The sequence below is a fragment of the Pagrus major genome, chromosome 1 (assembly GCF_040436345.1).
Source record: "Pagrus major chromosome 1, Pma_NU_1.0".
In the NCBI taxonomy this organism is placed as follows: domain Eukaryota; kingdom Metazoa; phylum Chordata; class Actinopteri; order Spariformes; family Sparidae; genus Pagrus; species Pagrus major.
This window is the reverse complement of record NC_133215.1, coordinates 14385987-14401370: the sequence shown is the minus strand read 5'-3', so window position 1 is coordinate 14401370 and position 15384 is coordinate 14385987. Positions and strand designations below refer to the sequence as shown.

General features: G+C 42.1%; 1 protein-coding gene across 1 annotated transcript; it reads right to left on the bottom strand.

The window, feature by feature from the left end:
• Window positions 1-364: 364 nt before the first annotated feature.
• Window positions 365-13911, bottom strand: dkk2 (dickkopf WNT signaling pathway inhibitor 2). The gene is made up of 4 exons (XM_073478226.1): window positions 13708-13911; window positions 3720-3870; window positions 3026-3157; window positions 365-615 (listed from the first exon to the last, which is right to left on the bottom strand). The coding sequence occupies exons 1-4, from the start codon at window positions 13909-13911 to the stop codon at window positions 365-367; spliced, it is 738 nt and encodes a 245-aa protein (XP_073334327.1).
• Window positions 13912-15384: the final 1473 nt, after the last annotated feature.

The following is a 15384-nucleotide window of genomic DNA, read 5'->3' as shown; positions in this document are numbered from 1 at the left end:
ATTGTCCACACCTATCAGCATCAACTGGCTAACTTTGTGGCTCCCTGAATGTCATGAGAATGTGTCAAAAGTTTGTCCATGAGCTCACTGATCTCACAAACCCATGAGGTGTGTGTATGCTTGTGTGTGTGATGGTGCGTGTTTGTATGTGGGTTCAGGGATGGACCACTCACAGCAAACACATTAAAGCAATCCCATTTGCTCTCGGCTTGCCGATTAGCGAGCTTGAACCCACACTGTCTGTTCTGTCTCTTGTTAGTCTCTGTCTTTTACTCCTTTCAATGCAGCCACAACCCATCCTTTCAAAAACTTTCCCTGGCAGATGGACACAGAGGCCTCTACGCCGACAGCAGCTGCCTCCGCTTCAGATCTTCTGGCACATGTGGAGCCTGGACTTGGACGAGGAGGTGGCGTCTTTCCACACCTTGCAGGAAAGGCCCTTGGCACAGTCACAGCGCTGGAAGATTTCCAAGCCGTGAGAGCCTTTCTTCCTCTGCTTGGTGCACACCTCTCCCTGCTGCAGCACTGGCTTGCAGATTTTGGTCCAGAAATGGCGGGCGCAGCAGTAGCCCTCCGAGCAATCGGATGAACGCAGGCAAGGGTCGCCCTCGTGACCTAAAAGATGAAGACAAGAAACAGTACTGATCAGTCTCGAACCAGTAGACCAGCCCAGTCGCTAGGATAAAATGTTAGCAGTTAATGTTTCTGCAAACCACTGATACGTTAAAAATGTCATAGGCTACGTACTGTATTCACGTTTCCACAAAATGTGTAACATCACATTCACATAACATGTTAATTACCTGACTTTTAATATCAGGACATGGAGGGTACAGTGGTGGACCACAGTGAAACCACTGGAAATATTTGATGTGGGACTACAGTGTTCAAACATTTATAAACGTGACACCACTGGATATTTTAAATGAGACCGCGGGACAGTCTGCAGCTGTGTTTGTGGTCACAAAAACTGATATTTTGGACAGGAAGTCACGGTGTGGTGAAGCCATGTTTGTGGCGTCAAAACCGGGTGTTTTTAAACAAGACATCAGGACAATTCCCAGCAGTGTTTGTGGCGAGCAAAACAGGTATTTTAAGCCAAAACATGACATTTTCCTAACACTAACCAAGTGGTTTTTGGGCCTAAATCTAACCCGTTCATAAGCACGACATTGTGACGAGGGAAACATTTAACATTGAACCAAAAGAAGTGTATAGTTTCAACATAAAGACACTTAAAGCTTTAACTTATCTGTGGTTTTCTGCAGAAATGCACTTTGCCAGCATTTATTCTGGCTGCTTTGAGCAGACAACAAATCTCCAAACAGTATATCGAGTGTGCATATAGAAAGAAAAGAAAAAAATCTTCATCAAGAGCTGCATGAAATCGTAACCATCCAGTATCTTGGAGCTATGCTGCTCCGGTTAAATAAAGCAACGGAAATGTATCATTATTGTTCATTAAGCTGTTATGTTTTCCATACGGATAGGTTTATGCAACCCTTTCTTCACGTTTCAGTTCAGATTGCGTTATGTGTGGTCACGTCAGAGACAAAGGAACGGCATGGAGCTTTCAACGTAAATCAAGCAAACGATTGCTTATTCTGTTTATTAACCATATCGTCCCATCTGGTCTGGCCCTGCTACTTTGGCAGCATTACTCTAATGAATGCATAATTAGTACAATTTAGTCATGCAGATTTTTTTCTTGCTATTTTAAATGTGTATCACCTCGTGCCAAAAGCTGCTTCACCGTTCAAGCAGAGTCATCCTGTATCGCTGACAAAACCACACTTTGCTGATTAGTTTTTTCAATAAGAAGTTCCAACCATCAGCGTGATGGACCGCTGGTTCACCGCGTTAACTGATTCTCTCGCTGGATTTTTCCTCAAGCAGCGACTTGCGTGAGGCCATTATAATGTAATAATGTTTAAGGAGAGGGAGCAAGTGGAGCACAAATAAAAGTAAATGGTCTTATTTATAGCAACTTTAAGCACTGCTGCTATTTTCACATTGATTTTAACATGGCAGCTGCTGTCTTGAGGGTGCATTTAGAGTTGAGTAATTTAACTGTCTCATTAAACGTATTGCTTTATGGATGGGCCCGTACGTTAACTTAAATAAGGTGACATGAACACTGAGCAGGGGGCTCCAAGAGTTATTAGCTATAATCGTGCCAAACCTGCATTCTGTGGTTTACACTTGCGTATAATGCGATGTGTGCTGTCAATGAAAGTGTTTGTACGGCTTTATGTAGGTGCAGAAAACAGCAGGGGCATTGTGGTTTCTTACGCTCCCCATGCTGTGCTTTGGGCTCTCAGACACTGACATATGAGCAGAGAGGGGTAATTATCAACATAGTTTGTGGACTGGCGTCGCCCATGAACTCTGTAGGACACGCAGACAGCCAGCAACTGAAAGACTCAGCCACCCAGACCAGATTCAGTGAGGACGACAGCAGAAAATAACAAGAGTGAAGGCGTTTAGACATGGCAGGTTTTAAAGGAGACATATTGTGCTTTTTCTTTTTTTTCTCCCTTTTCTTCATGTGTGTTATACTGGATCTTCTGCATGTAAAAGATCTTGAAGGTTAAAAAGGTTCGCACCAACAGAAACTCCAATCTCCCAAAGAAAACACTGCTCATGAAATGCTTCGTAAGTAGCCCCGGCTTAAATTCCCTGACATCGTACTACATCACAGAGTCACACATTTGCAATTTATTTTGGCACTTAATAATTGATTTAGCTCAGCTGCTCCATTGTTGTTAGCAGTGCTGGGTCAGGCATGTGTGAGCTAACCAATCAGAGGAGACGGCTTTAAAGAAACAGGAGCTGAAACGGAGCTTCAGACAGAGGGGGAACATAATGCTGCGGTGCCGGACAGGGTGAAAAAATGAATGTGTGTTTTAAGCACTAAAGCATATAACCTATTGTAGTAGTAACCAAAAATAAAGCGATGAACCTGAAAATGAGCATAATATGTCTCCTTTAAACATAACAGCAGAGCTACGCAATCAAATCTTACCTTTGAGAGAATGCTTAGTGTGTGCCTTCCCAGTCTTCCTCCAGCTTTGCTCTTTGGTGGAGAGTTTGTTGTGCTCATCTAAAGCTGATATGTGAGGTGAGAGCACGCTCTCAGAGATAGGGATACAAATATCTGCAGACAGAAAAAGAAGACAGAAATATAAACATGGCAGAAAGCAATACCAACCCTGCTGATTTTGTCAAGAAAGTACAGAACAGATTGTTCAGGCTGATGGGTTTTAGTTCAGAGCTAACTGCAGCTTTAAAGGCGCGTAACCATACATATGTGTAGGTCAGCTATGTCAGTTAAAATATAAATATATACATTTTATATATATATATATATATATATATATATATATATATATATAAATAACAAAGATATGCTATTTATTGATGAAAAACACCTTTTAAAATGTGACCAGTGATTCCTAACCTCTGGACATCATTTTAATACAGCTCAACTCTAGTTTAGGATTCTGTCTGAAAGCATGTGTTCAACATTATTTAAATGTGTTGGCTCGTTCACTACATCTCTGGGCTACATACTGTGGTACAGTTTGTTCAGTGACCTGGAACAAGTCACTTTTTCCAGAACATCTGCGTAAGACAAGAAATCTAATTTCTGAATCGAACCCTGCAGCCACAATATAACTGAAGCTGACATGCGCTGAAGCTGTGTGTGCGGCACGTACAGTTACTGCAGCGGTTCCCAGGGCAGCACATGGCATCTCGATGGCAGCGCTTCTTCCTCCTGCGACAGGTGAGGCAGCGAGAGGGAGCCTGTTGAGGGCTGTGGCAGTAGCTTCCCACGCTGCACTCCTTATCGTTGCTGCATGGATACACCTGCTGAGGAAACAGATGCATTTACTCAATCTGTGAGAACATTTACTGGATTTATAAATTATCCTCCATTGCACAAGCACATTCATCTTTAAAAACGAGCATAATTTCAGTGATAATGATCAACGGCTCTTGCCAAGTAAAACCTGTAAACCAGGGGTTACCCCTCTTAGGAATGTGTGGTGCCTGACACTTGACTGCATTATTACGTGATAGCCGCAGGTTTGTCGATAAGAATCAAGAATATGCGATGTTGGTGCCAATGCGGTTGCTTTAAAGTGCCAAGCGTGAGCAGGTCTGAAAGAAAAGCTTTGTGACTAACGGGAGATTGTTGCCTTCGATATGTGACTCATGATTTATTTGCGTCAGGGTGATTTAACAATATGAAAAATGGACACACGTGAGCATAAATGTAACTTATTCCCTAAATTATGTCGCTCAGAATGGCACATATCAGGAGTCCACTTTCTGGAGAGTCACGGACTGACTGGTGGACACAGCTCCAGCATAGTCACATTGATCCTGACAAACATTTAACATCTCATAAAACAGTCCCTTTTTTCAGAAATGAGTAGTCTTGGGATGGTGTAATATCCTCCCAGATTCATTTAATTTAAAACATCAGCTATGTCCGCAAAAGTTCGACCAAATTCAAAAGAGTGCTGTGTTGCAAGTTGTTAAAGAGAGGGAACATAGTGGATTTTGTTGGCCACAACTCACAACCCAGCAAACCCCTACTTACCCAGGCCAAACACGATAACTGCATTCCTTCTGAGTGCACATTCCAGGCACCACAGGTTACAAAATTAAAATTGTAGAAGTTAACAAGCAACATAAAAACCCTTGTTATGTTCAGGTTTGAGGTCTTTGGACCAACCCCACTGAAACAGGGCCGTGGTGTGTCCAGACGTTCTTCTTTAAAGGTGGACTATATAACATTTTTAGCAAAAAAAACCCAAAAAACAACACTGTAGGACTTCTCGATGGGCAATGTTTGGTTTTGTTCTCACTTTACAATAACTCAAAATAAACTATTTTGTTCTAATGTTTACAAAAAACTGCGTCAAAAACACAACGCTTTAAAGTGTATGAAAAATTCATTTTAGCTCTTGCAAACTGCGATTCCAGCTCCGTCTCTTTGCACCTTTAAACTGCCGTGCAAAATTTCGGTTGGAACAACACCAGGACCTGAGGTAGACTCAACTAACGCCAAACTCGACTGCAATTCATCATGGTCGAAAACATTTTACTTTAACAGCAGTGCACTTTGTCAATGAGGCACTCAATCCAAGAATATATGTAATGATAGGCTATTTTATGTGTATTTGTGTGCACTTGATTTGCATCAGCGCAACACATATATGCATGTAAATAAACCCACTGTTTCAAGAGAGAAATTCTGAGGGAAACCAGGTGTTTTTATTTTAAACTGTCATTTTTTTTAGTTATTGTAAGAGTAACTTTATATGTAATTAAAGATTTCCCGCGCGGTTACTCATTTACAGTTTGAGAACTACAATTTTACTCATTTCTGGAGAGGCACATTGCTTTTAAGTTTTATAAAACCTAACAATTGATGTTTTGGACATGAAAACCAAATGCCATTCACCCTTACTGTATTGAGGTGGTGAGACCCCTGCCTTGGCGGTACGCAGAGATTAAAGCGTTTGTAAATGAAGCCAAACGTCTCTGCAAGGCCAGATACCATTGGGGGTAAGTAGGAAAATATGTTGCTTGTTTGTTTTGGGTGAACTGACTACAAGTTGTGGTCCCTCTGCACCCAATTTTAGTGGACAACATGTTGTAGGGATTAACATGTCTCTCACTGGTGTGGTCATTTTTTCAGATCCCAGACAATAGAGCTATTAGAGTTTCCAAACCAAGAAAAACCACTTCAATTTCTCTCCATGTCTCTCAGTGTTCAGAGGCTTAATGAGTCTACAGACATAATTGAGGGGTGATTACTGTAGCTAATCATACTCCTTTATAGGCAATTTAGCGTTGTTTTTGCTTTTGTATTTCTTGTTTTTACGCCGAAAGTTTGAGACATATTCTGTTGTCCAACAAAGCTTTAAGTCTTCTTTCCCATAAGTGCACTGAAAATGACCACGCAAGAAAAACTGCCACCTTAACAAACACAACATCCACTGTCCCTAGCAGTGAGAAGCACAATTAAAGCCAAGCTCACTCTTTCCATAACAAGCGTGAGCACCAATGGGAAGTTTTACTGGAACGGCTATCTTGATATAATTCCTTACACATGCAAATCCTGTTAGACTTGGAGCAGGAGCAAAGGAGTTTTGACATAAATCGTATCACAAATCAAATGAACTCTTCAGACAACTGGAATAATGTTGCACATTTGTACTCATCAAAGAGAGAGGTACATTTTGAGCAGCTGCGAGGAAGCGTCAGTACTGTGGCCCGAGTCCACATCCGTTGGGCGAGACACAACAAAGGTCAGACCGCTGTGTTTCTCCTATTCCTGCACATCTTTATCTTATTTTAAGCCTTTTCGGTTTGATTTCAAGGTTTTGTTATTCGAGCGGATGTACTGAGTTGTCAGACATTCTCACAACACAACACCTATTCAAGTATGCAGATCTGGAGAACGTCGCAGGATATGGATCCTAACTGTGTAAATTACGTCCAGTGTTGACTGACATTAGAACAACATGTTTGGCTGGCACACCACCACCGGCACCACAACCACATTTAGCTGGCACTGCACTGACAGATCTGATTTAGTGTGGCTTACCACTGACAAACATGGAGCAATAAACATGAGAACGAACAAGGACGGGGTTTCAATCAGAGTTAAATCATTATAGCCACAATAAATAGCAAACTCCATTTAGGGTATGAAGGTCAGCTGAGAGGGGGGCTGCCATGTCCAAGAGAGCAGGCAAACATGAGTGTACGCCACATGTTAAAATCAACTCTCGACAAATATCAGTATTTCAGCACATTTAGAAGTTGTTACTTGATGTGCCTCAGAAAGCGAACAAGATTAGACTCGTTGGACGGGCGCCATAGTGACTTTCTCAGGCTGGAAACACATGGAGGCAATGATACAGGCACAGAAAAATGAGCAGGAATATTAAATGGAATGCTCATTAATCATTATGACAGATTCCCATAAAGCAGATGCTTAATGTGTTGATGAAAGTAACAAAGCCCGAGAGTTTGATGGATTGTAACTTTTCCTTAATTACTACTGTGTTAAGAATTGTTCTCAAGGACATTCAGAGGCTTTACTTTAAAAAAAGGGACACTCGACTCAAAGATGAATAATGACTTCTGTGGTGCCGGAGGAACTTTCTTAAATCTGAGAAATTAACCCAGTTATTCCATATGGGTTATCTTTTTTGAATTAAGAAAAAATTGAAAACATGTATCAAAAAAAGAAGGACCTTATATACATAGATGCAATCGAGTTGCATTATGGGAAAAGTAGGAGTCCTTTCCTTTCTTAAACTCTCTCTTGCAAGTCACAAACTAGTAGTAGCCCATACAATCTGACATCATCTTTCATACAGCGACATTTTAAAACTGATTATGGATTATGGAAGATTATAAAAATAGGATTATTTGCGCATGTCCTGTTACTGAAGACAGCTTAATTTATTGTCTTGATGTCATTTGCTGATTATTTGTTTCTTTTCTGTGAAACTTTTTATGCTGCTGTCTTTGCTCACTTGTAATTGTTAAAGAGACTCTGAATCTCAATGGTAATATTGCTGGTAAAATAAAGGTAAAACACAAATAAAAATAAAAAACAATCATCTTACAGGGATAGACTGACATTTTGTCCTTCTTGCAGAGACTAAGATAAGTAAATTGACACCACTCTTATTTTTGTGCATTACATATGGAGCGAGAGCACAGTTGTAATTAGCCTAGCTTAGCATAATGACTGGAAGAAGGGGGATAGAGCTAGCCTGGCTCTCTCTTCGACAATATGCCCAGTGGCACCATCAAAGTTCAATAATTTCCATCATGTAAAAACATCGCTTTCTAGTTTTAGAGGGAGTTAAATTGTGTAACTGTTTCTTGACGGTGGAGTATTCGACACAGAAAGAGATAACCCATTTGAGAGTGAATGTTCATTCTTGACCGACCCCCACTGAGAAAGACTGTTCAGAATCAAGTCCGGATTGTATTTGGCAGACTATTGTTTCCAATGTCAAAGATCAGCCTCATCTGGCTCAGAGGCTCAGTTTTTTGTTTTCGTGTCGACATCGTATGTAGGCCAACATCGCCCTGGACTTTTGGTTTTGTCACAGCTGAGGAGGGAAATATGCTGAAAATATGTTCTGAGGAGAAGTCCAAGAAAAGAGCAGCGCGAGTTTTTTTCCCTGACATGAAAAATATGCTGTTATCTTAATATGAAGACAAATGGGCTCGGCCACGTGCAGTAGTACTTCATACTACCTGCTCTGATTCCTATCTGTCTTTCTGGCCAGCAGGCTTGGATCGATTACAGTGCATACTGCATATGGAGGGAGGGAGTAAAAGAAAAAAAAGGCCGGGGCTCACCTCTTCCATCACGGCTCGAGACAGCCCTTTGAAACCCAATGATACGAGGCTGACCCTCAAATCAGGGCTGATAATCTCGCCTTATCTTGTCATGTTTTAAAACGCCTCATATGCAACTTCTGAGGAACGGCGCTACATTTGGGATGCATCTCATTCATCTTGCATCTTTTTTTTCTGCTGCTCCCTTATTTTTCCCTAGATGGCCTTCACACATAAAAGCACAGCCTTGGATCCTGCGCAGGAAGTGGGCTCAAAATTGTCTCTTGGTATGCTGGTGAGACGATAAAGGAAGAGACAGACAGAGCCATAAGGGAAGCCCCCGGCCCTGTCTCGTGCTGCTCTCGTGCTGGTTAAGCGCCGCGGCTTTGAAGAGGAACCTCGAGTGTGCGGGAGCAACAATCTACAAGGGATTTACTGCAGGATATACAGGGCTTTGAACCCTCCCCCCTGGTCTTTGGGTCCCTTATTTACCTCTCTAGAGTCATTCCAGAGTGCTGATATAATTCGATGGAAGTGCTCTGTAATGCTTAAAAATAACAAAAAGGAATGTCTGCTCTGTTTAGTTTGAGTCTGAGGGTTTAAACTTACTGAGATTGTGAGGGAAGTTCAACCTGTTTTGCTTTTCCCCAATTTTATTAATGTTTTCTTTGAACCCTCTCATTGACTTACAGACTGCGTGCGTACACTGTAAAAAAATCATACTGGAATTTACAGGGATCAATCAATCGTTTCTCATTAACTTAAAGCAACATTATGTAACTTTTTTTTACCTTTAAACAACAGCTTCAAAATCATGTTGATGGTACAGTGTCTTGTAATTGGGTGAATGGTGTCTCTGTCTCAGCCGCTCCGCCCCCCATCACTTGTTTCTGATCTGTGTAACTTCAGTGAGAGCACCTACATTACGTGGGACAAATTGTTACAGACCTGGGATTTGTAATTTGTAATGTAACTGTGGGGGGCACCAATTTGCACAAAATGCCCATTTCTACACATTGTTGCTTTAATTAAACTTAAAAATTGTTTTTTTAATTTTCAGACCAGGAATTAAACATGGGTTCTGATAAGTTTCTAAAGAAGCATGATGAACATTTTTACAGTCATCCCAGCATGCATTGTTTGAGAGTTAAAACTCTTGTGGGATCCTTTTTGTTTAAGTTTGAAGTATACATAAATGATGGAAACGTGCTACATGTCTCTAATACTTTTTAAGAGAAGTCATGATTGTTTGTTTTCACATGAAACATTGCAAACCACGATGAAGGTCATTACTGAACTCTTTTATAATACTTACTGGGAGCAGTTTCACATATCGTCTTTGCACTAATGATGGAACAAAGCAGCTCCAAGAGGAGCAGCTGCAGCTGTTATTCGATTCTTCAAATTGAGAAAATGTGTGACTAAACAGACGTTGATCCAACTTAATATTTTAAGGGTATTGATAAAGCTCCAATGATTAAATGATTAGTCGTCACCTATGAAATTAACTGCCAACTACCGGTTTTGAGTAATAAGTAAAAAAAACTCTGATTCTAGCTTCTTAAATGTGAATATTTTCTGGTTTCCTTACTCCTCTATGACAGTAAACTGAATATATTTGGGCTGTGGACACAAAAAGACATTTGAGGACGTCATTTTGGGCTTAATTAAGTTTAATTAACTTTACAATCGGCTTCACATAAAAAGAAGACTTCAACAAAGACTCTGAACTCGTTAACTTACAAATTTAAGGCACCAGTTAAAGATGGAACAGCCCAAAATCATTTACAGTGTAAGATGAGTGGCGCTTCCATTGTTTTCGTCTGAGACAAAAGCACAAAAATCTACATTAAAGCTGTAGTACAGGACTTCTTCACATCCACATATTCTGAGCTCAGTGCCGTGATTGCACTTGACCTTCAGAGATCAGGCTCGTAACCTGAAACTGTGAATGGCGTTAATGAGTGGCAGGGGCCTTACAGAGTCAAATAAACGATGTCACTGAATAAACAAACTTCATATGCCCTGAAAGCACAGACAGCCGGTATCGGATAACATAGGGATGGCTGCGCACAAGTCACTCATACAGACCACGTCTTCAAACATGGCTTTGGCGTCTTTCATCACTCAAAACACATGTGTTTATGGCCACATTCCCTTTGAGTGCTACGATCCAAAGTCTCCAAACACGAGACCCTCCTTAAGTTAAGTATACATTTCCAGTTGATCTTGTTCATCGGACACGAAGGGAGGCACACGGCTGGCGTACACGACTGCTCTCTTCAAAGACTATCAAAGGAGAGAGGGGAAAGCGCTTGATGGTGATCTAGGATGTGTGCTGCCCTAAAAGGTGTAATCCTGTGGAATGAGAGGTGCACGGGTCTCCTCTCTCATTAACAGGTCCAATTACAGTAAAGGAGGTTCCCACTGGAGGCCCCTAATGGCTCCAGTGCGGGCCCTCACAGCGCCCAAGGGACCCACAGGCTGGAAAGGCCACAGGACGGGAAAACTGAAGCACTAACAAGCACTCACACCTCTCTCTGCCTTTTCTCTCTCTTTCTCAGCTCATTAGGATCACTGAACAGTCATTTTAGGTTACAGGGGGGTCGAGACGAAGAGAGAAAGGACGTGGCTCTGCTTTTATAGGCCGAGCTTGTTAAAGTAATCTCTGTGTTGGATAAAATAAAGATGAGGCTGACTGACCGCCGGCTGGTGTTTTACAGACACGTACCGCATGAATGCCGCCACGCTGTCGGCTCCCTTGTGGGATCAGAGGTTGCAGTGGCGAGCACTGCCCGGCCGTGCTATCCGATTCTGTTGGTTCCCTTCCAAAGAGGCAACAGTGCCACCCACGAGCGCCGGCTGTCAAGGTCTGAGAGGCGTACATTTTGGTTTTGTCGGTTTGGCCAAGCGATCACCAGAACCCGACCCTGCTTTTCTGTGTGATTAATGTCACCCTTATCGCCAAACGTTGTCAGCAGCTACAGGAAATAAAAACACATTAAGCTGTCAAATGCTTCCTCTAACCAAAAGGTTTTGAGCAGCCTTCCTAAACTGATGGATAAAAACACCAAATTACACTCTTGTTTCCTGCTGCGGAGGCACGTCTCCGCAGGGTGGCTGGACCCTCTCCCTCGATAATTTGCCACATGTGAAAGTGAGCCAGTCAGGGTGATTATTGGGGAAGTTTCTTGTAATTTTCGGAGACAATTTTCAGGCCCCCAAAGAGCCGCCTCACGCCATGTCAAAATGTTGTTTCTTCATGTGTTTGACAGTTAAAAAACTGGAAACGGTGGTGAATCACTGAGATTCTCCCTCGCATACACTGCCAAGCTCACACATCCTGAACACCGCTGCGAACTCTCCAGAGGTGTGAACATCTGCCAACTATTCCTCACCGATTGTAACAAACTCAGCAGCATGACAGCTTGACCATAAATCTGCTTGTATCGGCACTGAGGTTTCCCATAATGCACATGCCAGGGGAGAAATTTGAGCTCATTTTCCAAACTCACACCCAAACCTTAATCAACAGTAATTCACTTCACAAACGCAGACGGGGATGAAAATATCTTGGGGTGCCTACTGTGAGCCACGTTGGGCAGAAAATAACTCATTAATGTTCTGTTTTATGATTAACAAATCCAAAGTATTGCACTCCTGATGCTACATATATGCCACACGTTGCCGCTACAGCCTCATGAAGAGAGCAGACTTGTTATCTTTGATTTATTTTGCTCATAAACGACCACTTTACGATGAGACGCAGAAGGTCAGCGCAGTTTGCTTGCCAGCGTCAAGCCGCATGTCTGGCCAAGGCTGAGCTGCGGCTGTTACTTTACAACTCTGGAAAACCTCCTGGCAGCCAGAACACACACACACAAACACACGCACATATATATACCCCTGTCATAGCCATCTTCATTTGGACACACCATGACATTTTACTTTTGTTACAAGCAGAATGGCACACACACACACATTCTGTGTCCCCCTCAGTCCACCCGTCCAAACCGCTCAACATTATTGCGATGGCAAAGATGTAAGCAGGCGTTCAAATTGAGGTCTGGCAGGGTTGCTTGAGGTTGGATCTCCACACTCCGCAGAGGAGAGAGTGAGAGAGTGGCTTTTCCATAATTTCTCCTGTCTGAGCTGGATGTCAGAGCGCTGCCCTCAGCACTGCTGCGCGCTTCACCGATATCCAACGCTATCACTGCTGCAAGTGATATTACAGACAGCCCGACGGGCCAAAAGAGTATTCAGCTGTTTTAGTGAGATGATGTGAGGACTGGCTGCCGTGGAGGGGGAGGAGGTGATGGAGATGTGGCAGTGCCATCTGCTGCTCAGAAAGATCAGCAGCTCTGAGCTCAACATAATCACGTGTTTAATTAAAACTTAAAGGTGCACTATGTAGTTGTGGGGAAGAAATTTTAATCAGAAGAGAAAAATCTTCATTGACAACACTTCTTACAGGACAACACAATTTCATACTGTTCTACTTTGTTTATGTTTGGCGGACCCTGCCACTCTTCTATCTTCAACTATCAATCTTCCAAAAAGTCAGATTAAATTTCCTCTTATAAGGAATTATTTTGTATTTAAGAACTTCACTTTCCCGGCCAAGCAGTAAATGCACAGCTGAAACCCCTCACTTGATAAAACTCACTCATAATCTTCACCACTTTTTATGTTTTATGCCAAATCTTTAACATTTTTTGCTCCCACTGTTTCCCCTCAAATTACAGTGATAGCACTCTGTTGAAACAGCAGGAATTGATAACTCTTTGAGTGGGTATTAAGTGGTCGGTAAGAGTATCCCTCAGAGGCCCCACAGTAAGAATCTCATAATCCCAGCAAGCGTCTGGACCACTTTAATGACACTAAGACCCAGACAGAAAATTACCCCAAGTGTTAACTTTTTCTCACATTTCTGGCATTGATGATTTACTGTGGAAGTGCGCTGCTGCAGCCGACTGTGGCGTCAGGTCTGCGAGGCAATTAGGGTTTATGAGGGGTCCAATCCCTGCAATTTCCAATAACGATTCACACGTGAGTGAGCGGGGGGATTTCTTACTTGTACACCTCAAGATACTCCGCAGTTTTGGAGACGTGCCGCACAATTACGCACACTTATCTTGAAGCCCTTGATTTGAGTCATTTTTACTCGTCATGGTTATTAGAATAAAGTTAACACTACGTTTAGAATCGTTTTATAACCCTTTAAAATAAATTATTCCACTGGCTGTAATCCGTATAACCAATTTCAGGCTGTGCGTAAATGTGCGTAAAATAAGCCCTCAGGCAATTCATTGAATTAATTACCTGCGTAAGGATGTTATATTTCTTGGTGACCCCGCTGTGGACGGTGGTGGAGCGGTTTGTAGCGGGTGTAGGTGTCTCTCCCAACAGAACAGGCTTGATGGAGTTCGCCTTTGGGCGCGCCTCTGATACCTGGGATGTCCCCGTCTTCAGCGTAGCGACGAGAAACATCACAGCACAGCATCTATTCCAAGTTGAGACGAGCATCCTTGACAAAAATAAAAATAAAAACACTACAAAACACACTCAAAAAAACTTAAAATAACCTCAACACTGTGCCGCAAAAATCACGTTTCTCAATGAGAAGTGTGCGCCCTGTCAGTGTCCATGCGTCACGCTCGCCCGGCTGCAGTACAGAGGAGTGATGAGGCCAAGTTTGTGTTCCAGAAAATCAGATATTCAGAGGAACGAGTGCCATCGACACAGTTATGTGAAAAAAAACACAGAGAGCCCAGTGTAGAAGGGAAAAAAACGAAGACGTGAATCTGTTAAAAAGAAAAAGGTGCTGATGCTCTGAGCGTCTGAGAGAAAGTTGACAAGAGGTCTCCACTCTGTCTCCGTCTGGCTGTGAGTGAGCACTCGTTCCTGCAGCCGGGTGTTTTATGATCTCGGATACTTTCTTTTTATAGGATCCTAATGAGTTTGCTTCCTCCGCCCCTATTCACCACTGACAAAGAATGAAACTGATCTGTGCGCGGCACTGCTGCCTCGCGCATTGTCGTCTCGACACCGGCACCAGGAGCCCCGTTGGGAGTAAGCTATAAAATTATACACTGTGTGTTTTAACTGGTCGCTTGACCCTTTTTACTGCGAGGCGGTTGGGCACGTAGGAAATGATGATTAAAAAAAAAAAGAAGAAGAAAAGAAAATGTCAGGCTGCTCTGCAGAGGGTTTGTAGGTAACGTGGAACATTTTCCACGATCACGAGAGTGGATTTGTGCTTCTAGGAAAAAGTTGCCTGTGTGCGTAAAAATGTAAAACCTTGAAAAATTCACCCTGAGCCCGTCTCAACCACACTTATCTGAGGTTTGTCATTGCAATGATGTCCTGACCATTTAACCAGCATTCCGGAATAACTTAGAATAAAAACACTATCTGATAACCATTGTTTTCCCTCTGTGGGAAAGACATCCCTCATGATGTAAGGAATGCCAATGGTGATAAAGTTAGTGATAATAGAGACTCCTTTGTTTGAATCTTAGAGCCATGAATCAGGATTACTTATATTCATGTTGGTTAGATAACACATGTGGAGGTACAATGAGCTCTTTCAGTTTCAGGCAGGTAAAGCCGGTGATTCTGGAGGAATGATGCGTTTGGTTCCGTCTGGAGACAATTCATCTTTGTGATATTATCAAGTTTTAAAACTCTTTAAAACTTTTTGGAAACGTGTGCCTTTTACGCAGTGAAGCAAAGTAACTGAGTACATTTACTCAAGTACAGTTCTGATGTACTTGTACTTTACTGGAGTATTTCCATTGTTTGCTACTTTATACTTCCACTCCACAACAATTTGAAGGCAAATATTACTTACTGTACTTTTTACTCCACTACATTGATTTCACGACTTAAGTTACTATTTACTTTGCAGATTGCATGCTGCATGCTGCATTTTATTTTTTATTTTTTTATCAGCAATTAGAAATAATAACAATAAAAAAAGACACTGACTCTTCACTG

Bases quoted from the DNA above. Each gene is read 5' to 3' on its own strand.
- dkk2 (XM_073478226.1), bottom strand. From the start codon at position 13,911: ATGCTCGTCTCAACTTGGAATAGATGCTGTGCTGTGATGTTTCTCGTC. The intron at 3,871-13,707 runs GTAATTAATTCA...TTTCCTCAGCAG, and splicing joins AATATAACATCCTTACGCAG to GTGTATCCATGCAGCAACGA. The intron at 3,158-3,719 runs GTACGTGCCGCA...TTCTGTCTGCAG, and splicing joins TGGGAACCGCTGCAGTAACT to ATATTTGTATCCCTATCTCT.